The sequence below is a fragment of the Miniopterus natalensis genome, chromosome 1, assembly GCF_054644295.1.
Source record: "Miniopterus natalensis isolate mMinNat1 chromosome 1, mMinNat1.hap1, whole genome shotgun sequence".
NCBI classification, from domain to species: Eukaryota; Metazoa; Chordata; class Mammalia; order Chiroptera; family Miniopteridae; genus Miniopterus; species Miniopterus natalensis.
In genome coordinates this window covers 28710428-28732493 of record NC_142081.1, presented here as the reverse complement: position 1 = coordinate 28732493, position 22066 = coordinate 28710428, and the positions used below count along the sequence as shown (strand labels likewise).

General features: G+C 40.3%; 1 protein-coding gene across 2 annotated transcripts in view; it reads right to left on the bottom strand.

Moving 5' to 3' along the window:
* The window catches only part of PPP2R5E (protein phosphatase 2 regulatory subunit B'epsilon), a 135519-nt gene that overhangs the window by 23598 nt on the left and 89855 nt on the right, over positions 1-22066 (bottom strand). For both annotated transcript variants that reach the window (XM_087819989.1, XM_087819990.1), the window contains exons 4-5: positions 17211-17312; positions 10511-10603 (exon numbers count right to left, since the gene is read on the bottom strand). In XM_087819989.1, the coding sequence (XP_087676115.1) occupies positions 10511-10603; positions 17211-17312 (195 nt within the window). The remainder of the gene's footprint in view (positions 1-10510; positions 10604-17210; positions 17313-22066) is intronic.

Sequence of the window (22066 nt, the reverse complement as noted above, 5' to 3'; positions counted from 1 at the left end):
GGGCACAGAGGGTTAGAGCAGATTAGACCAATCTGCACTTTTCAAGATGGAAAGTGGGTGGCAAGGTGCAACTACCTTGGGTTTCCTCTTTGGCCACTCTGCTAAGGGCCCGTCCGTCCCGTCAGCAGGGAGAGCCGACGAGAAGCACCCGGTTCCCACCGAGAACCCTGCACGGCCATGAGGACTGCGGGGCAGGTGCATCTGACGGCCAGGGTGCAAGGAGCTAAAGCAGGAGGCGGCTCGAGTCTGCAGGAGTGACAGGGCCTCCCAGATCCGGGCCATGCGGTGTGCTGAAGGTTTACAACCAAAGTCTGGAGGCAAGAAGTAAACGAGCAAGGCTCTAGTCTTGGGGACCTTGCACACAGCTAAGGGAAGCACTCGTCGAAAATAATGGGGTTAAGTGAAACTGCATGCTGAAGAGTGAGACCTTTGCCAGCCCGCTTCCCTGACTAAGCTCCAATCCTGGGTGAGTCGGGAGATCAGAAGGTCCATTTTTAGGGAAACTGGCAGCCTCAGGAAGAAACACCTACACATATCCTAATATCAGAGTTTCTCAATGAAACGGCAAGGTCTCTACCCAACATGCCACATGCCCCCCACACATGCACACACGCACACACACAGGCCCTAAGAGGCTTTTTGATGACTAACATGTAACTATAAATATGAAGCTGAAGATCACCAAACATTCTAACATAAAAGACAGAGACCAAAACACTCATAAAGAACTCAGAGGAAACAGCCACAATGCAAGGAATAGAAAAAAACTGCAAAAGAAGAACCTCTAACAGACTCGGAAACAAATACATTGAATCCCTGAAACAAAAACAACAATTACAGATGAATATTCACAAAACAAGAGCTTTTGATAACTAAAATGTAACAGAAAAAAAATTTAGAAGGATTGGAACATTAAAATGAGAAAATCTATCATGAAAGTGTAACCAGAAGATGAATATTATATATAGAAGATAAGAAAACTTGAGGATCAATCCAGAAGGTCCAACACATGACCGATAGAAATGCCAAAAAGGCACAGGGACAGAAAAACTGAGAAAATGAAGAGAAGGAAATTATCTGAGGAAGAATTCAATTCAAATTTTCAGAAAAAAGGATATGAGCTTCAATATACGTAGTGCTATTATGTCCTCTGCACAATAAATGAACAAAGACCCACACCAGAGCACAACACTGTGAAATCTCTGGACACGGGATGTTATTTTAGAAATATGAACATAAATATAAAGAGCAGCTAGAAGGCTTGCATGAGATTCGACTGGGGAAGGCTGAGCCAGGGAACTGCTATTTTTCATTATAACCATAAAAATATATTTGAGTATTTTAAATTGACATTACTTTGCTATTTAAAACTATTTTTAAAATTTTAAAGCAAAAAACTTGAAACAAAAAGCCCAACTGCCCTCTATTACAATAAAGAAGCTATAGCCGGGTCCTATTCCATGTCTAGAAAGGTTTTAAAGAATATCAGAAATCCAGCATTTCAAGTAGATCATCAATAAAATTAGTATTCTAAATGTTTCATCCACACTAAAATCAGATCTCCATATTTCTGGCCTTCTTTTCTTAGCTGTTCTACTACTTAAAAAACCCTACCTTCCTAATACCTTCACCCTGAACAAGCGATGCACATGGAGGAAACAGTCCAGAACCAAAAAACACGAGCCAACGGCAGCCTGGCCCCTAGGAATCGGAACAACGCAATGTGAAGGAAGCCAGCCAGTGAGAAAGCACAGCGGGGACGGGCGACTAAAACGCTGCACGTGATAAACGCCTCGCAATCTGACTTCAGGACCCCTAAGGAACTTCAGTACCAAGATTTCTCATCTAAGTCACATGCTTTTTTATTTTCTTCCCAATTGCAGGCATTCTTCTCACAAACTGGAAGTCCATGATTTAAATCTTTAAGACAACCCGTTTGGTCAGCATTTCAAGAAGGAGCTGTTGCGCTACAGAGTAACGCATTTAGTGGATGCAGGACACAGACCAGCTACAGAATCTGCGGGTCCCAGCGCAAAATGAAAATGCAGAGCTGCTTCTTCAAAAGTTATTAAGAATTTCAAGGCAGCAACAGCACAGCGTTAAACCAAGTGCAAGGTCCTTCTAGCCCGGGCCTGTGCAACTGCACAGCTTCGCACCCATGAAGCTGGCCTGGGGGCAGCCTCAGAGCAGTGAAGCCCTTTTTTAAGGCCTCCGAGTTACAGGTGGACAGGAGGGGATGAGGTGTCTCATTGTTAAGGAGTAATGACTAGCTGATGAAATTCCTAGCAGAAATAAAATCTCCAAACTTTTATAGCATTTGCTATAGACTCTGAGAGAGAAATGTAAACATTTTAACATATTCAAGAAACTTGTTTGGCCCAGCCGGGCGTGGCGCAGCAGCTGAGCATCAACCTAGGATCCAGATCTCCAGGATCCAGATCTGGGTTCGATTCCGTTGGGGCACAGGCCTGGGTTGCGGGCTCCATTCACAGAAGGGGGCGTGCAGGAGGCAGTGGGTCAATGACGACTCTCATCACTGAGGCCTCTCTCTCCCTCTCTCTCCCTTCCTCTTTCTGAAATCAATAAAGATATATTTTTTTAAAAAATGCAACTTGTTTGGAAAATAGTTCTTTGTATTGGAATTGAAATTCAAGGCCTCATGGAATTTATTTCAGTTTAGAGCTTAAATTTTTTAACGAGCTGTCATGTCCAATTTCTCTTGAGATTTTAAAAACACAACAAAAGGTCACTTTTAAGGACAGACTGAATGATTTGCATAATTTGCATGATAAATAAGGCACCTTTCTGCTAAGATAGCTGCAAATGTGATGTACAAATTACTAAACAGCATTCTCCAGCAGTACATATGTTTATGGAGATACTTGAATAGTATGTCTCTTAGCAACCACCAACTGCTTTCCAGATTTGCAGAGTAGTTGAAAGCAGTCTTTAGAAATATGCTGCTAAACTCTTGCCACAACAATCCACCCAATGAAATAATTCAAAGCTTGGCAATTCATTTTGGTCTAAAGGGCAGATAATAAAGAAACCATTTTCCCAACCATCCTAACACAGATGAAAATTACCTTTATTGGGAATAGACAAAGTTGTACCATAAACCCAGGCAAGCCTACACACTTACAGCTATAGAAGGCAGCTACCAAGTTAGCTAAGTCTAAAATCAATAACATTACCATAGACACAAGTGCACTGTGTAATCAAATGACCATCTCTCATAAATCTAATAGCTTTCTTGTGTAAAGACTTAGATTAAGTACATAAGAAATGTTAAAGGTTGTGTAAATCTAGATCTAATAAAAATTACAATGAAATTTAAGCAAGCCAGTCATTCTTAAATTAAAAACAGCAAACTGTTCAAAGGTACAAGTCATAGACTATTTTGTTAAACCCATATACAAATCTGGATTTTCAGCTTATTTTGAAAAGTCAGAAGATCTAGCAACACTTGGCCCACTTCCCTACCAGCCAACAGTTAACAGGAGCAGATTGGCAGCAGGGTCCAAGCTCTCTAAGTCACCACTGGTTCCACCACTCCTTTTGTCGCACTCAGACTACTTCATTATGTACCCACTTGTCTGGCCTCTGTAGAGATGTGAATGTGCTATCTCTGGTACTCACATGTTAAAAAGTACATGCTCCTGGCACTAATGAACATTCACTTCCAACACTGATCGGAAGGAATCGGCTGGCAAATTGAAACTGATGAGAATCCAAGGGCAGGCAAGACCACGTGTAAAGATCCCAGCAGCCAGGGAAGAACCACAAAAATAGAGTCCAAAGGGTTTTTTGATTTTTAGAATGGTAAAAGTCAGATTTCAAAAATTCCATAACACGGTAGGTAAGACATGATACATTAACACCATATGACTTCCTGGAGTGAGGCTATTCAAGAAAATGTGATGAAAGAAGGTTCTCAAAACAAGAACTGATCCCAATAAAAACAGCAGTGACAGCAGCAGCATAACATTTATGCAACACTTCATATGTGTCGGGACCTGTTCTATGTGCTCACGTACATGTTCACTTACTAAATCGCCACACATCCTTTCGACATAATTACTATCATATTGTGGATGTTTTGCATCTACTTTCCAGAGCAGATGAGGCATAGGGTACTTATATAACTTGCCCAAGGTCACACACTAAAAAATGGTAGAGCCTGAACGCAAACCAGTTTATACACTTAGCCACTAATCTATACTGCTCCCTGATGAGTAAGAAAAATGGGAGGTATTGAAAAAGGCTCCTGAGGCAACACAGGAAGCTTTCCATCAAGCTTCAGATTTTAAAAGAACACACAAGTGATGAAAGGAAGGAAGCATAATGAATGTTAAGCATAAAAGAATGGTGCAGTCTTACCAAAATAGTCTTAGGAAGGCTAATGCACAAAATCAGCTGAGGTTTATGAAAAATCAAAGCGACAAAATTAGAATGTACTTATAACTGAAATATTTTTGTTATTTTTACTGATTATAACATATATGTTCATTATTTTTAATGCAAAAAAAACAGAGAAATATAAAAAAATTAGAAAGTGAAGCTCATCACACATAGTCACATGCTATCAGGCAATTAACTACAATTTCATATATCTCTGTCCAAAATTTTTAATGCACATACAAATAATCCTTTCCCCTAAAGTAATGGACTCAGGCTCAAAAAACCACACTATTCCATAATGTGCATGTTTCACTTAAAAACAGATCAAGGGTAGCTCTATCTCATTCTTTTTACAAACATGACCATTCCACTATACAAATGTCTATAGTTTATTCACCCAACACCTGCTGAGGAACTTTTAAATTGTTTCCAGTTTTCTAAGAATTTTTAAAAAGGATGCACTCAATATCCTTGTACATGTATCTTTGTGTACATATCGATTTCTCATGGACTTGCTAAATCAAAGTTTAAGATGACAGAATACTAACAGGCTTCCTCTTTAGAGGACTATGCCAATTTAATGTATTATGTATGAGTGTGTGTATGTATGTATCTATCTTTCTATTCATACATTTTCTTATGGGTTTTATAGCATTCCAAGAAGGGATTTTTCTACCCATGCATTCATTGTATTTCACTCTCCTCTATCCATACCACATTTCAAAATGAATGTACCTTGACAGTACTCTTTAATAGCTAATATTAGTTTTCTTTCTCAAAAATTCCTTTTATTTCATAAAAATATCATTTGAAATTTTCAAATAAAGAAAATACTGAAATTCAATTAGAATTACACTAAGTGTATAAATTATTTGGAGATTCTATAACTATCTTCATGATAGCAAGTCTTCCCATCTAGGAATATGTCATATTTCTGTATTTATTTAACCCTTCACTGAAAAATTTTATTATATTTCATATAAATGTTTAAATTTTGTTCCAAAAGGTGGAGATTTAAAAAGTATCAGAAAGAAAACAAAAAAAGATATCCTATTATTATGGGCAGATAATATTAGTATGAAAAGAGAAACTAATATTTAATGAGCAACTACTTTGCTCCATGCATGATACCAGCAGACATTTTTATAAGGCATATCACTTTATCATCATAACAAGCCCACTTGTTGTAACTTGTAAGAGAGGTGACTGTTATTGCCATTTTACAGAAGAAAACACTGGGGCTCAGAACAGTCACTATTCTGCCCCCAAGTTTTCAGTACCTGTTTAAGACTGAAGGTGGAATCCTATCTTTTTATCCATGATGCCAACTGAATTAAACTTTAACAGCTGTCAGTTTTGGGGTGTTTCCCTATTTTACTTAACAATGACTCATTTATCTCCATGTCAGGAATGAGGAAACTCAGGCTTGGGCATTAAGTAAATGAACTTGTTTAAAGTCCCATTGCAAGTAGGTAGAAAAGCCAGGGTTTGAAAGAAGTTTCTTCTTACCCCTGAGCTCATATTCTCAGCTCCTAAAATACACTTAGAGTACACAGGGGAGTCAGGATTCAAATCCAAAGCTTCCAAATTTTCCTTGCGCTACATTGTGTTAAAACAGCTCAATTCTTAACCATGCTTTTGTCTTTACTGACAGGGGAATGAGAGTCAGAATAGGTTGCAAAGAAAAAGCTACTTGCTATAGAAAATAAGTTTAAATCTCATGGACAGAATAAATTAAGTCTAACATTTAAAAAGTGATACACTAGCCCTGGTCTGTGTAGCCCTTTGGAGCATCGGCTGAGAACCGAAGGATCAAGGGTTTGATTCCCAGTCAAGGGCACAGACCTGGGTTGCAGGTTCAATCCCAGGTCTCAGTCACAGTGTTTGTGGAAGGCAACCAATTGACGTGTCTCTCACATCGATGTTCCTCTTTCTCTCTCTCTCTCTCTCTCCTTCTCTCTCTCTCTCTCTCTCTCCCCCCTTCCGTCCCTCCCTTCCTACCGCTCTCTCTATACAAATCAATGAAAAAAATATCCTCAGGTAAGGATTAACAACAACAGAAAAAGTGAAATGCTGAGATCACCAAAACTCTTTTTGAGATCTTTGAGAATCCACCGAGAATAACAAATCTGATCAAAGAAAAGGAAGGAGGTAAATGTAATTACACGGTGGAATCTCACTGATAATAACGCCTCAAGCTCCTACCGACCCATCCATTTCCAGCAGGTCCCAAGTCAGGACCAAATCGCCCAGGAAGGGAGCTCAGAAGCAGCAGGCAGGGAACTGAGTCCTACTCCTAGAAGGTACTGGGCCCCAGGTAAGTCATCAGCAGGAGGAAAATGGGCAGGAGGCCAACTTTACAGGTTACCAACATGAATGAACAGGGAATTCTGGAAAATGGCAGCTAACAGGCACCCGGGGCTTGTCCCCAATATGGCAGTTAATGCACCGGTTAGTCTACCGTTATACTCAAGTACCACTCAGTGGGGCCATGGAATCTGCCAAACCCCAACTGTCCCTTTCATGACTGATTTAGGAACTGGGGTGAGCCCTGGTCTAAAGGTTGAGTTTATCAACAGATCCAGAAGAGGGAATGTAAAGAAAGCAAAAGTTGTAAAAATGAGGCAGGGCTGAAAAAGTAAAGTATACATGGATGGACTTCATTATTTATTCTTTATTTCTTGTCTCTGGCAAAACTGAGGGACAGACAATCCATCCCATGGTTTGCGAGTAGCTAACGCAATGTTACCAGCACACAGCAGTACCCCCAGAAGTTCGCCACTGCCCCGTGGCAGATGAATGGCAGCCCTTTTTGTGATCAAGTCCCAAGGCCCGCAGATGAGGGGTATGCTGCAAACTCAGAGTTCTGGCTTTCACCACAGCATCTGACAAAGTCTCTACACTCTCCTTATGAACAGAATTTTAAAATGCAGGAAGGATGTGACAGTAAATTCCTAACTGGATCAAGGGTGCAATTTAAGAGTGCTGATGAGTGAATCTCTACTATAAGAAAGGGAAGTTGCTAAAGGCTGCCACAGGCCGCTATCCTCAGTCCCAGTGAGTTTAGCAATTCAATCAATGACTTTGATGAGGCCAATAATCGGCATATTTAGAAGGTCACAGATGTGATTAAGATCGAAGATGCAGTAAATAAGGTGGATGAGAGCTTCAAGATCCAGAAAGACTTCAAAAGGCTGAGGAAAGGTGATATTCTACAGGAATATATGTCAGGTACTACACCTAGATTAAAAAAACAGAACAGAACAAAAAAACACACCCACAAAATAAACGAAAAAACAAGGCAAACCATGGCTTTACAACAAGGTGCATAAAGCTAAATTAGAAGTCAGTTAAAACCACAAACTTAACGCAAGCGAGGGTGCTATGGGCCAGTGAGCAGAGCCAGTGAGGCTTCCTCTTTAAGAAACAGCCTCCAACGAACAGAGAGCCCACCTCCGGGCTGGGCTGCACTCACCGGGCTCAGGGCACCGGGCTCGGAAACACATGTGACCCTCGAAGACCAAGGGGCACGTGTTGAAGACTTCAACACTGACACAGGTCAGGGCTGACGAAAGTAAGGACCCGGCTAGAGCAGAGGACACGTACTGACAGCTGGCAGGCGAGACCTAGAAAGCAGATGGGCTGAGTCCATCCTGACCAGGATATCAGAGCTGTCAGAGGATGCCCATGAAAGCCTAGATTTCTGTGTTCCCGGGGGGAAGGAGGGTCTGGCTCTAACTGAGGAAGAGGGGCAGCCAAAGCTCCCTCCAGGTCTGCTTCCTGCTGCCTGGGCACCAGCCTGGCTGAAAATGAGCCTGCAAGCATTTGAGTTGCAGCTGCTATTTTGGAGAAAAAGAGCGAAGGTAAACACGAAAGCTGTGTCCTAATACCCGAAAGGTTGTGTCTGGGCGAGGGACATACTAAGGGACCATTCTGGGGAAATAAGGCCAAAGGGTACAAGGAACAGAGAGGTTCAACATAGAAAATGTTCTAACAAAAATGGAACGGGCTGCCTGTGTATATGGCCTCTCCTCACTGAAAGGGGAAGCGGAGGCCACTGCTGCCCAGGGTCTCGAGAGGACAGACCCAGAACTAGAACGGACCAGCCGCAGCACCCCCTGCAAGCCCAGGTTTCCCAGGCGGCCTCCCTTCCTGAGCTGCGCGGCTGCCAGCGCCCGTCTCCCGTGGCGAGCGCACGAGCTGGGCCTGCGCGCTTTTCCTGTGAAGCACTGGCTTCGCAGCCCCACTGTAGATGTACTGTTTCCACGTCAACTAAACACAGGCTTTACTGCGGAGTGATTATCTGATCCTCTCAGGCACTTTAATTTACCATAAATATAAGAAAACCTGGTTTTTTCATTAGTGTTGAGAAGCGAGGGCTACTGCTGCCTTGAAGACATCCCAAGGTACCGTGAGGCTTGGAATCACAAGGAGGCATCATGGCAAAACAGGCAGAGAGCCAGAACAGAAGATACGCTTGGGGAAACTTGATCTTTCTAGACCTCAGTTCACTCATCCATAAAATGGGCATAAACTTAGCCACGTCTATTCTAGATTGTTGTGCAAATCAAATTAAATAATGCAGGTAAAGGTGCTCTGGCAACTCTATAGTGCTGCATATATGCAATACTTTCCAACACAAACACAGACGTGCTATGTCTTGCATTCGGTTTTATCTGATATGCATTTTGCCTTCTTGGTATAAGAATTTGGATCACTTACCCAGTGATCCACCTATTTACCTGCCTCTCTATGTACATGTCAAACCTCAATTTTCCAAAGCCTTGCATGTTAAGGGGTGAGGCATGATTCCCCCAGTGTGGCATCAATGTATACTAAATGTGTAGCATTCCTCAATGATTTGCCCATGTGACCAGAGGGAAAGGGGTGTACAGGTGTTAACGAGCCCCACAGGCAAGGCACCAGTGCTCCTGTCCATCTCTTAGTTGATAATTAGGGCTTAATTCCGCTGGGACACATAACTGGGGATGTACAGGAGCCTACATGACCCTCAGCTCCTTGGAACTAGCCTGCTTCTGACATTCTACTACACTGAACCACATGAAACTTCTGTGTTTTGAATGTCAAAACCAGTCAAAATATCAGCTATAGCTCAACCTCATTTATTAAGAATTCTAAACTTACTCATTTCATTCGGGAGAACGAATGAGGACATCATGAAGGTTATCAGACTTTATCCAGGAAAGGCACAGGAGAGATCAATTTCCTGCCAAATTAATGGTTCGAATTTGAAGTTCTCACAAGCTCTATTTGATGTGGGACACTTGGCTCACTTGGAAATAGATATTTGTTCTTTTCTACATGAGGTGCCCCATATATCACTTAGAAAGGAGCTGCAACAATCCATACACCAGCTGGCTCAAGTACCCATTTTTATAGATGAATGTCAACACGAGAAAGGAGGAGTTACTTAAACACTCAGGGCCACGAAACTACCCAAGTCCCAGGTAAATAGGAAGATGTGATCTATGCTATAAAATGTAAAGTGACAAATCAGGAAAAATACGTACTCTGCTAAGTTCCAAGCAGATAAGTGAGAGTTAATACCTTCAGGGAAAATTAAAAGGCTGAGCTGTGCTACTTCCTCGCTGTGAAAGCTCACCAGGACTCTGACTTTGGTTATCTATTAAAGGCTACTCTGAACCATGCCTACTTAAGACTCCTTTACGCAAATAGTAGTTTTCAAGCTACATAAAAATTCGTTCAAACTAGGGTTACATAAATAAAATTCCTTTATAATTAAATTTTAGGAAAGAAAACTGCAGGATTTAGGCATTATCATTCCTTGTTATTTAAAATGTAATTAATTGCCAGCATAATAAATTAAGTAGCTATTACTTTTAATGAGCATTAATGGAAACTAACTTATGTATACAGGATAGGGCAAAAGTAGGCTTATAGTTGTGAGTATGCAAAACAGTTTATTCTTGTATTACTATTTATTAATTATTGCATTATTTGCCCCACACTGTATATATGTTTGTTTACAAGGTGTTATAACTGTCACTGTATTTTGCAAACATCAAGAGAAACGAGGTAAAGTGGTATCACCTGGATAACAAACACATGCAAACAAGGATTTGCTTACCTGTAATACAAATTTCTGATCTATGTATTTTTTGGCAATGCTGGGTTGGAATTCTTGGCTTTCCAAAAATCGTATGAAAAATTCATATACAAGCTGCAACAAAGAATTAAATTCAAATTATAATTCACTGAGAATAGTATCAAAAACCATGAAAAGCCTGCAACACTAAAACTGATAGGTCTTAAATGCTGAACCACTATGTTACACCTGAAACTAATATAATCTTATACGTCAACTATACTTTAATTTTTTTTTAGTCTGTAAAAGAAAACATGACAGGTCTCAGAAAATTGGGTTTTAATATAAACTGACTAGTTATACTAGCTTTTCATTGTGCCTCACAGTTGCTGTTATGTTTTTTAACTTTTTAAATTAAAAATTAGAAAATACAGCCAAGTAAAGCAAATAAAAATCCCCCATAATTTTGCCATTCGGAGATAACCACTATTAAGGTTTTAATGGTCCGGCCAGCATGGCTCAGCGGTTGAGCATCGACCTAGGTAGGATCCAGGAGATCCAGGTTCGATTCCCGGTCAGGGCACATGCCCGGGTTGCGGGCTTGATCCCCAGTCAGGGGTGTGCAGGAGGCAGCCGATCAATGACTCTCTCATCATTGATGTTTCTATCTCTCCCTCTCCCTTCCTCTCTCTGAAATTAATAAAGATATATTAAAAAAAATTTTAATGTATAAACTTCCCAATTTTTCTCTATAGTTCTACAATACACCAATGTACTATAAATACATTTTATATAGTTTTGTAAACTATTTTTACCCTCTAAACAATATATTATGAACAATTTATGTTAACAATATCTGAGGCATTTTTCTCAGTACGACAAGTAGTCCATCACACACAATCTCCTATGCTTGGAGATGTACATCACATAACACACATGAGTGTGCATTTGCTCGATTATTTTATGAGGGAATACTTCTAGAAGTAGAATTGTTAGATCAAAAGATATTCCAACATTCCAGAATTTTCAATAGTCACTGAAAAATTTCCTTTCAGAAAGTTTATGGCAATTTACACTCCTCTAAGCTACATAGGATGACAGAATATTCTCATGTGCAAAGAGTAAGAACATTTCCAACCTTGAATAACTGTTCTGATAAACAGTAGGAGAATCATTGCTTACGCTCGTTGCATAACAAATCTATACCAACGTATAAACGAGATCCTGGTATAGTACACAATCGTATATTAAAACCACAGCTTTTAAGAGACACACGCTGGGTTGGAAACCTAGCTCTGTCCCTTACTAACTGTGTAACCCTAGGCAAGTTAATGCCTCTAAAACTTTCTTCCAACTATAAAATGATGATAATCCCTTAGATTAATTGTGATAATATATACAAAACCCTCTGCACAGAGACTAACGCATATCACCATTGTCAGTATTTCCTAAAACAGCATTCTCAAACTTTTTAGTCTCACTTTACATTTAAAAATGATTAAATACCCCCAAAAGCTTTTGTTTATATATAATATATAACCATTAGATGATTATAGTGTGTGTGTATATATATATATATATATTAGACATAAAAACAGAAAAATTTTAGATATTTATTTCATTTTAAAATAAAATATATTACATGTTGACATAAATTATATAGTATGTAAAAATAACTTTATTTTCCAAAAATGTTAAGAAGAGAGGCACTGCTTTTTATTTTTGCAAATCCCTTTAAAGGCCCACTAGAAGACAACTGTAACTGTCTTCTCTGCTTCTGAATTCAGTCTGTTTGGGTTGAAGTAGATAAAGAAAATCCATCCTCACACAGAGGTAGCCCAAATGAAAAAGGGAACGTATTTTCAGTCTTTTCACATAATTGGGGATATTCTTCTCTGATACCACACTACAAGTCGACAGTCGTTTCTTAAAGATGAATTGCAATGTAGAATGCGAAACCATATCAATGAGTTTTTCATATCACAATAAACTCCAACAGTCTGTCTTGCACTTTGAATGGATCTTTACTGTGCGTGGTTTCCTAATATTTCTTGGCCAACTGGAAAATATTGGTTCATTGTGCTCTGTACAATCTTCAAATGTTTTCACATTTCATTAGTCACATTCCTTAGTATCTCCAATTTTATCAAAAAAGTCTAAGCTTTTGGAACCTGTAGCGTTCAAGGTGACAGATACAAGACAGATATAAGTCTTTGAAGTTTTAATTCTAAATTTTGCTCAAATGCCCTGTATTTGTGGCAGCAATTGTTTTCTTTGTTCATTTTAGAGAAAATACCCACCAAATACCCAAGCAGGAATCACCCTCGATTGCCAGGGATTCCTTCAGGAAGAAATGACATTTCCTGAAAACAGTTTGGCTGCAGCTCAAAACCACCACCCAAGGGCTTCAGCACAAGACGCCCGTGCGGGTCAGTGAGCAGCCAGGTATACTTTATGAATACTTCCCATTTCCTCGCGAAGAATATTTTTTAAATGTGGATTCACAGGTCAAGATTTAATAAAATTAGTAATCTGTGCTGCTTCCTCAAGGACACTGTTAACCGAAATGGCCTTTTGTTCACTGCAAGCGCACGCAGTGAAGAGGACGACGGCGAGTCCAGTTTGACGCAGCTGCCCTGATTTGTGCCGAGGAAAAGCAATTTCCACCACTGTCACTTCCACAGCTCTGAGTGCAAACGGCAACAGCGCAGAGAGCAAATAATGGGGTATTATCATAAAACCAGTTTTGACGTTGCAGGCCCCTGGAAATCAGGTCTCAGGGTCCCCCGTGAGGGTCTGCAGACCACCACTAACCCAAATGTATCATATAGGAACTCCAGACACTAATTTCACACTTAAATTAGGGATTCACATTAGAATTTTGCTTCCTTATAAAACTGTTTTTGTCTTTGAAACTCTGCATTGAGAAAAACCCTTTTCCCAGCGATCTGAAGAAGACTGTCCAGCTGTGTGTGTTGTTTCTCCTGGTCATAACAACACCTGGGTCCCAACACCTCCTACAAGAACTGTCTTTTTTCAGTACACTAATCTTTCAAATCGTAGCTTTACAAATAGAACGGAGGCCTTATTCAAGTAACCCATTCAAGGGTTTTCGTCTCTCTTTCGACTCCCACAGAGCGGAGAGATTCTCGTCTTCAGACCTGACTGGCTGCCGGGCTTTCCAGCCGGACTGGCAAAGTGCTCTCCCCTCTGGTCCCTTGAAAGCAGTTATGGTTTGGTGAAAATACTGCAGACACATTTATTAATAAGCATAAATGTTCTCTGGACTTAAGAGACAGACTTGACCCCAGAATCAAAAATCTCCCTTGAGTTTCTAAAGGGAAAGACTGGGGACTTAGGAAGGATCGATTACTTTTCAAGGTCACATAAAAGAATTCTCTAACAAACATGAATGAAAAGACTTCAGCATTCCTGCTTTGCAGTCTCAAGTGAAAAGCATTAAAAACAATCCCTTATTTGTAAATGGAAGTCCTGTAAAACCATATTCCACTGGAAATGCAGCGGTGGGCAAAAGTAGGTTTACAGTTGTTTGTATGGACATGCAGGCTATGACTGTTACAATAGCTTTATTAACTCAAAAGCTATTGTTACAATAGCTTTATTAACTGTCACAGTGGCACAGTGCACTCAGGTACAATCTTGTAAGTGCTCGAGAAGAAGACAATACAACTAAATAATACAATAATTAATAAACAAATAATACTACAAGAATAAACTCTGTTTCACATACTCAAAACTGTAAAGCTACTTTAGTTCACCTGTGTACAGACCCAACTTCAGAAAACACACAAAAAATAACCACAGTAACTATGGGCACCAGTTAAAAGATACCAATACAGCTAATAGAAAATATCAAATAGCACATATAGTAGACCCCTTGACATATTTGAACTAGTATTAGTGGATTAAATTTTTTTCTATTTTTAAATATCCCCAAAGATCCATGACTTGTTATTATGAGCAGTTTGTATGGGCCACAAACTTCAATGAAATAAGACGTGCGTAGGAGCAGTCAATTAGCCGGGCAATGAGCCTCGCCATTCACCCAACCACCACATCTCAGAAGGCAACAGAACTGCATTGAGATGTGGTGGTTGGCTGAGCATTTTAAACATCTGCTTCCTTGGAAATGTGGTCCAAAAGAAGCAACACACTGCTAATGTTAGAATTAAGAAACAGTGAAAAGGTCTAAGAAACTGCCATGTTTTGGTAGAAAAAATGGACAGTCTGATCAATTAAAAAGTAAAATGTTGAATTGGGGGATGAACCACTAGGACACGAATGACCTATCATGAATGGCAAAGAGGTTTCTTAAACGTTCAATGAGGGCTCTTGTCAGAACTAAAAGCATCTATCAGTGAAAAGGAAAGGTGACTAATTTGTAGGGTCACAATATTCAGAGGAAACACGGGATTCCTGCCACAAGTCAGGGGCCTGCACACAGACTCCCATAAAGCAATATAAGCGCAACAGTGGGCCTACTGAATTCATCTTTACTACAAATGAAGGCTGATGGGTGGATTTTAGGAGTAGGTTCCCTTTACCTGATCCAGCATTAGTCATACTTCCCTGAGCTAAAGAAGGGATGAGAGGATTATAGCTTGAACAGGATGTCGACACAGAAGAAACCAGCCTATTTTGAATACAATCTGTGTCTTTATGTCCAAAAGGGTACCAAAGTCTCACCATCACTCCTCACTGTTGCTTTGGTCTTGAGTTTAAGATGAACAAATGGCTAATGTTCCTGTAGTAATAATACAGTGTAAGCTAGAGATTTTTGGTGGCAGAATTTAGTTTAGTAGCTTTAGAAATTAATTTGGCCTATATTTTGAGTCATTAAACTTAGAAAGGATGAACTGAAATATTGAGGGAAACTTTATTGTACTTTAGGGGAAACATATCTATGGTGATCATAATTTTTAGAGTATTCAAAAGCTCTTGCAAATGGCAACAGTGGTCTATGGTCTCTTCTTTGGGACGTAGAGAAGACAAGCGAAGCTTTAAAGACTCCTCTTTTCCTGTCTTTTCTGCCATTAACATGGAACTTTCAGGAGATTATCTTTTTTTTGTTTTGTTTTAAAATTTTTTTCCAGACTACACTTCAATTCCATAAACTGCTGCCAAGCATTAAGAATAAGACATGACAAAAAGTCCACCCATTCAAAAGAGTAATTCTTTTTTTGGATTTGTCACATGAAAAGCACAAATAGTTTTGCAAATTTCTTAGATTGTATATAGTATGTCTGGCACCTTAAAAATATCAAGTATCTAAGATAGTAAATCAACTACAGTGTTTTAATTAATTTACTCAGTCTTGGCATTAGTAGGAGAAATACATATGTATAACACCCCTGGGTAAGAGTTGAGAGCGGAGCCCCTGAAAACTTGCTGCAGAACTAGGAAATAGCATGCATGTATATCTGCAGCAACCTTCAGTTGTCAAAGGACAGAGAATGCTGCAAATTTATGTCAAAAACTCTGAAGTGGCCTGGCCAGCACAGCTCGGCAGTTGAGCATCGACCCAGGATCCAAGAGATGGCGGTTCGATTCCCGGTCAGGGCACATGCCCGGGTTGCGGGCTCGGTCCCCCGCAGAGGGAGTGCAGGAGGCAGCCGATCAATGACTCTCTCATCACCGATGTTTCTCTCTCTCTCTCTTGCTGTCTTCCTCTCTCTGAAATAACAACAAATCGATGTTTCTCTCTCTCTCAAAAAATAATTTTTTTTAAAAAAAAAAAAGACTTCTGAAGTAGAGAAAAAAATAAGCCCTTAGAATGTCTCTAGGCCTTATCTGCCTGCTGCAGTTTTCTGTGCTTTAGAAAGTCAACTAGTAGCGATGAGCAGAGCTACACAGATGCAGTGGCTCCTGCTCGCAGTGAAGGTGCACAGTGTTATATTCCTCCTCTCCCGTCCTTCCTCTCCTTGCTAATTCTCGGAGGACCAGCCTCCAAGGACCCAGCCTCTGAGGACAGTCTGGCTCAGTGACGACGATTCTGGGGTTCATTACATCAAATTTCCTTTTTCTATTCTTTTGAGAAATGTTGGTCTAGAGCAGGCAGCCAGGAGAGATGGAAAATGACCAGTATAAATAAGTAAATACAACACAGATGGGCCTAGTGCTGGGAAAGGAGATGCAAGGATGGCCCTGATCTGTCCTGGTACATGAGTATGATTGGAAAACATGGCCTTCTCCGTGCAAGAGGAAAAACCGGCCATCACGCGAGCTTTCCCTCAGCTGTTGCTCTTCCTTACAACACTTTGAAATGCTATTGCAATTTGCTCTCGCCCTTCCAGGCTAAACAAACACATTTGTGGTTATCACGAAGACAGGCATACAAGCCCCCAGGCTACCCGCTGCTGAAAATGAGATACTACTCTGTGATCTAATCACATCTAACTAACATTAATGTGAAAACAGTTCTGTTCTTGTGTGGGCTTCCAGCAGGCAGGACTCACACAGAAACTGCAACAAAAGAGCAAGAACTGACAGCTGGACTTCCAACATGGGAGGGCCCACACTAAAGCATTACCCTGAAACTTACTGTTTTACTCTTTGGGCTTCCTAATTATCAAGAATAAAAACATAAAAGGCATTCTCTAGCTTCCCACTTATGTACTGTAATTTGATTTCTTAGTGAGTAAAGGCCTTCAAGAAGTTCCCATGCTAATCAGCTAATAAGTTAATGGAGCTTTCTTTTGTAACAAATGGTAGTTCAAAGTACCTGTAAATGTGGCCACGATGCCTCAAGGGTAGGTTCATCTTCTTCTGGATCAAATTCATTGCTGTCACTAGGAGGGAGAGTTCTGAATATATTGCAAGATACCTAGAAATAAACAAGCAGCAGAGTTAGCTGGAGGCACCTCCTGCACAGACTTACACAAGGTCTTTGCGACCAGCCACAGGGAACCCAGATGACAGGAGCACCACCAAACTGGAAAGGGACCTCTTTCTATAGGCTCTGAGGTCAGGACCACCTCTGGCAAGAGCTGGAAAGCTGCGCAGCAGCCCCTTCTGCCCTCGTGAACAGTACTCCTTGTCCTTACACGTCATTCCCACCGCAGGTCCCTGCAACTGAACCTTCCATCAAAGCCTGCTTTTGGTTACTTACCAGTCAAGCAGGCTCCTAATTAACCAATTTACACTAAGATAGAAATAAGTGCTAATGCTAATGCATTTCCCTTCTCAGGCTTATTCACAATTTGCAAATTTACAGTTGAAATGACGGTGAAACTTCAGGCATTCACAGAAAGTACATCATAAGAGAAGATATTTCAGAACTTTCCTAACATACTTAAAATCATACCTAATCTGTTCTCAGTTGGTTTACAAAATAATAACAAGCCCAAAATAGAACACAAACCTCCATAAACCAGGCATTCCTTTACCATAGGCAATTTCCAAATTCAACGCTAGTCGTTCCAAGAATGGCCATGAGGTGACAACTGCTGAAACGGGTGGTGACGAGACAAGGATTCATTATATTACAGTTTCCGTATATACTCCAAGATTTCTATAGCAAAATGCTTATATTTAAATGCTGCTGCTACTATTCTCAGGGTTCCTTTTCAATTTCTGTTGTTTCTTGACCTACCTACTCACCTATCGTATCCTAAGTCTCTCCAAGCATATCCTCAGATCTGAAGAATAAAGAGGGGGGAGAATATATGAGATGCGGTGGGGGAGTGGGCCGTGTAGACTGCAGTGAAGGAAAAGCAAGCAGATGCCGCACCAGAAGCCTCTGCTGGACTTGCTATACAATGCAGAAAATACTAAGCGTTGATATGCTGACCTGAAAGAGGGAAGAAGAAAGGCCTTTGGGGGCCCATGTAATCTAAGTGCGTTTATTCACTCAACAGTATTAAGTGCTCATTAGGTATGTGCACACAGGGTTCTGGACACTAGGAAAATAGCAGTGAGCAAAGCAGATAAAAACCTGTGCCCGCATGGAGCTTATATTCGAATTCAAGTCAAATTATCCCAATTTCCTAGCTATGGAAACTGAGCCCAGATGTGTAAGCTATGGAAAGGAGATTCAATTTTATTTTAAGTGCTATAGGAAGCCACCAGTGGATCTTAAACAGAGAAGTGACATGATCTGATTTTTGCTTTATAAAAATAAAAATAAAAAGACTCTGTTAGCTATGTATAGAACAGAGAGGAAGGAAACCGTCAGAAGCCTGTGAAAGTAGTAAGAGATGATGATGGTTTGGACTAGGATGGGGACAGAGAAGACAGACAGAAATAGATCGATTCTGCTGACTTGGATCTACAGGGTGAAGGAAAGGAAAGAATCCAGAATGAGTCATAGATTTAAGGCCATTTACCCAAGATGGAGAAAGGTCGGAAAGGGAAAGAGTTTCTTTGTTTGCTTGTTTTGTTGGAAAGACCCAGGGATCCAGTCAGGAGTGTTAAAGGAGCAAGCAATATCTAGGTGGCAATCAGACATACAAATCTGGACCTCAGAGCTGAAAGGTCAGGACGGGAGAGAAAAGAGCTCATGGGCATATACGCAATATTTACAACCACGGGGTTAACGGGGCACCTTGGAATGGAGTAGAGAAGGGAAGGGATCCTCGGGCATCCAACACTAGAAATCAGATAGAAAAAGAACAGCTAAGAAAGGCAAATGAAAAGGAGTGGTAGGTAGAAGAAAAGCAGTAGAGTTTGGGGGTCTCAGGAGCAAAGAAAAAGTGCCGTAAGAAAGAAGTCAACACCACGACCTGGGTGAGTGTCCAGAGTATTAGGCCTAGTGAAGCATGTCGGCCCGGAAGCTTCTGTACTGTATTACTTCATTTATGCAACATTCTCAAAATGACAACACTGTAGAAATGGAGAACGGATTAATAGTTGCCAAGGGTTAAGGATGAGCATGACTGGCTGGTTGGCTAGAAAAGCAACAGGAAGGTTCCTTTCCGTGGTTAAAAAGTTCTGTATGTTGACTGTATCAAGGTTCAAATCCTGGTTGTGATATTATACTCTAGTTTTGCAATATAGTACCATTGAGGGAAACAGAGTAAAGGGTACATGGGATCTCACTATGCTGTTCCTTATGACTACATGTGAATCTAAAACTATCTCAAAAGGCTTAATTTAAAAATAAATAAATAAAAAATAAAAAGAAAGAAAGAAGTCAACAGCAGCAAATGCTGTTCTGAGGTTAAGATGAGCGTAGAGCAGTGGCCATTGGATTTGGCAACCCTGTAAACTGAGTGCTGCTATTATCCCCAATTTACCATTGAGAAAACAAGTACAGGTGTTATTAAGATCTAAGGTTGCAGTTAGTAACCAGCAGTTACAACTGAACCCAGGCCATCAAGCTCCATCATTGTGTTCTAGGAGACTAGGCAGACCACCTATTTTGCTCTACTTTAGTTTAGATGACTGAAAAAATTACATGCGAATGTTTTTGCACCCTGGCTGGCACTGCTCAGTGGTTAGAGCGTTGGCCAGCACACCGGAGGGCGTGTGTGGGAGGCAACCAATTGATGTCTCTCTCTCACATCTCACATGGATCTCCCCACCCCACCCCAACCCCGCCCTTCCACTCTCTAAAAATCAATGGGGAAAAATATCCTCACTCCTCGGGCGAGGATTAGAAAAACAATGTTTTTGCTATGGTTAATGACAGCACGCACAGTTCTACTGTTTTATTTTTGTCCCTTCCAGTGATTATTAGAAATTATGTATGCAAAGAAACTAGTGACTTTTCAGATAACCATAAACCTATGATTTCTCTTCAGTCAGTCATACTGCGATCACAAGGGCAAAAGTCTTTTAACTACTTGCTTTTGAATCTTCATTAAACTATACTATTTCAAAAAGTGAATTGAGTTTTTTCCTTTTTTTGAATTGAGTTTTCATTCCAACTGAATCATTTATATTGACTGTACTCTGTAACAAGTTTTCTACCTCTCCTGGGATGTGAAAGTAAACCACCACCACCACAACAAAGGCTTAAATCTGGATAAAAAGAAACTTCTGCCCCTCTGTATTCTTGGACATATAAGCTCTCTGACAGTGCCCACCATGTGCTACAGCAATTGTTTGTTTATATATCTGTTTTTTTCTCCCCACTAATCAAGAACATCCAGCGTCATATTCACATTTGTTTTCCTAGCATATACGAAGCATCCAATAAAAATTCACAAAATAAAAGAGCTTTATTGAGTTGACTTCTAAACATTCACCAGATGAGTAACAAGGAAGCACAAATCTGTTGGGCTGGACAACTAAGAGCTGACTCAGCTGGTGGTTCTCTAGTAGATTTGGAAAGAATGTCAAACAAAGCATCTCACCAAGTGACAGGAAATGGCCAAGACTCTGACCTAGTCTAGCACATAATAGGTGCTTAATAAAAATGTCATGAATGAATGAATCATTGCTCCCGTACTGGAGAATATATCCTAAGAAACTAACGCAAGACAAGACTGAAAAAAATAAAAAAACCTATTTAAAACAGTCATTTGCAACATTCTTCAAAAAGCATAAATCTGATAGTATGTCCAACATCAGAGAGGTACATGAACTTAGTGAAATACTGTGCAGCATTAAAGATGATAGCTATATGGGAACACAGAGAAATGTTTATAAATAAAGATATAGGTGAAAAGATCATTGAAAATCATGTGACTATAACTATAAAGATAAGAATGAATATGGGTAACTAAAGGGAAATTAATAAAAGGTGCATTAGCCCGGCCAGCGTGGCTCAGTGGCTGATCATTGACCTATGACCCAGGAGATCGAAGTCCGATTCCTGGTCAGGGCACATGCCTGGGTTACGAGCTCGATTCCCAGCAGGGGGCGTGCAGGAGGCAGCCGATCAATGACTCATCAATGATGTTTCTCTCTCTCTCTCTTCCATTCACTTTCTCTCTCTGAAATCAATAAAAATATATTTTAAAAAAAGAAAAGCTGCATTAAAGCAAGAAGAATATGGCTGATAAAGTAGGTAGTTGGTATTTTCCTCCACTCCCATCCATGAAGACCATGTATGAACCTGACTTCTTTATATCTCTTTTTCCTCAGCTATAACCTTCTCCTTCCCCATTTCTTTTTATTATTTCTATTATTCTTTCATTTTCTCACCTCTCCTTTGCCATAATCTTCTCCCCAGGTTCTTGGCCTGCCGGTGGCCCTCAATGGCACCCATGGAAACTGTTTACCTACCTGAGGGCATTCAGGTAGAGCTGATGACCTTGCTCAGCATTAGCAGGGAACTATAACGATCTCTTCACTCCTGCTGTCTGGTTCAGACCCCCATCACCAAGCATCTTGATTATTATAGTAGTTTCCTCTCTGGTGTTCCTATTCCTCCCATCCCTTCTTCTTATCTCCCCCAATCAGATTTTGAGCCCCTTAAGAACTCCTTACTAATTTCTGAATGCCTATCACCTGATATACAATAAGTGGAAATAACCAGGATTTGTCAGATAAATCTGAATTTCACATAAATAATTTTTAGCTCAAGTATGTCCCACATATTACATGGACATACTTAGACTAAAAGAATTATCTGTTGTTCACCTGAAATTCAAATGTAACTAGACGCCTTGTATTTTTATTTGCTATATCTGA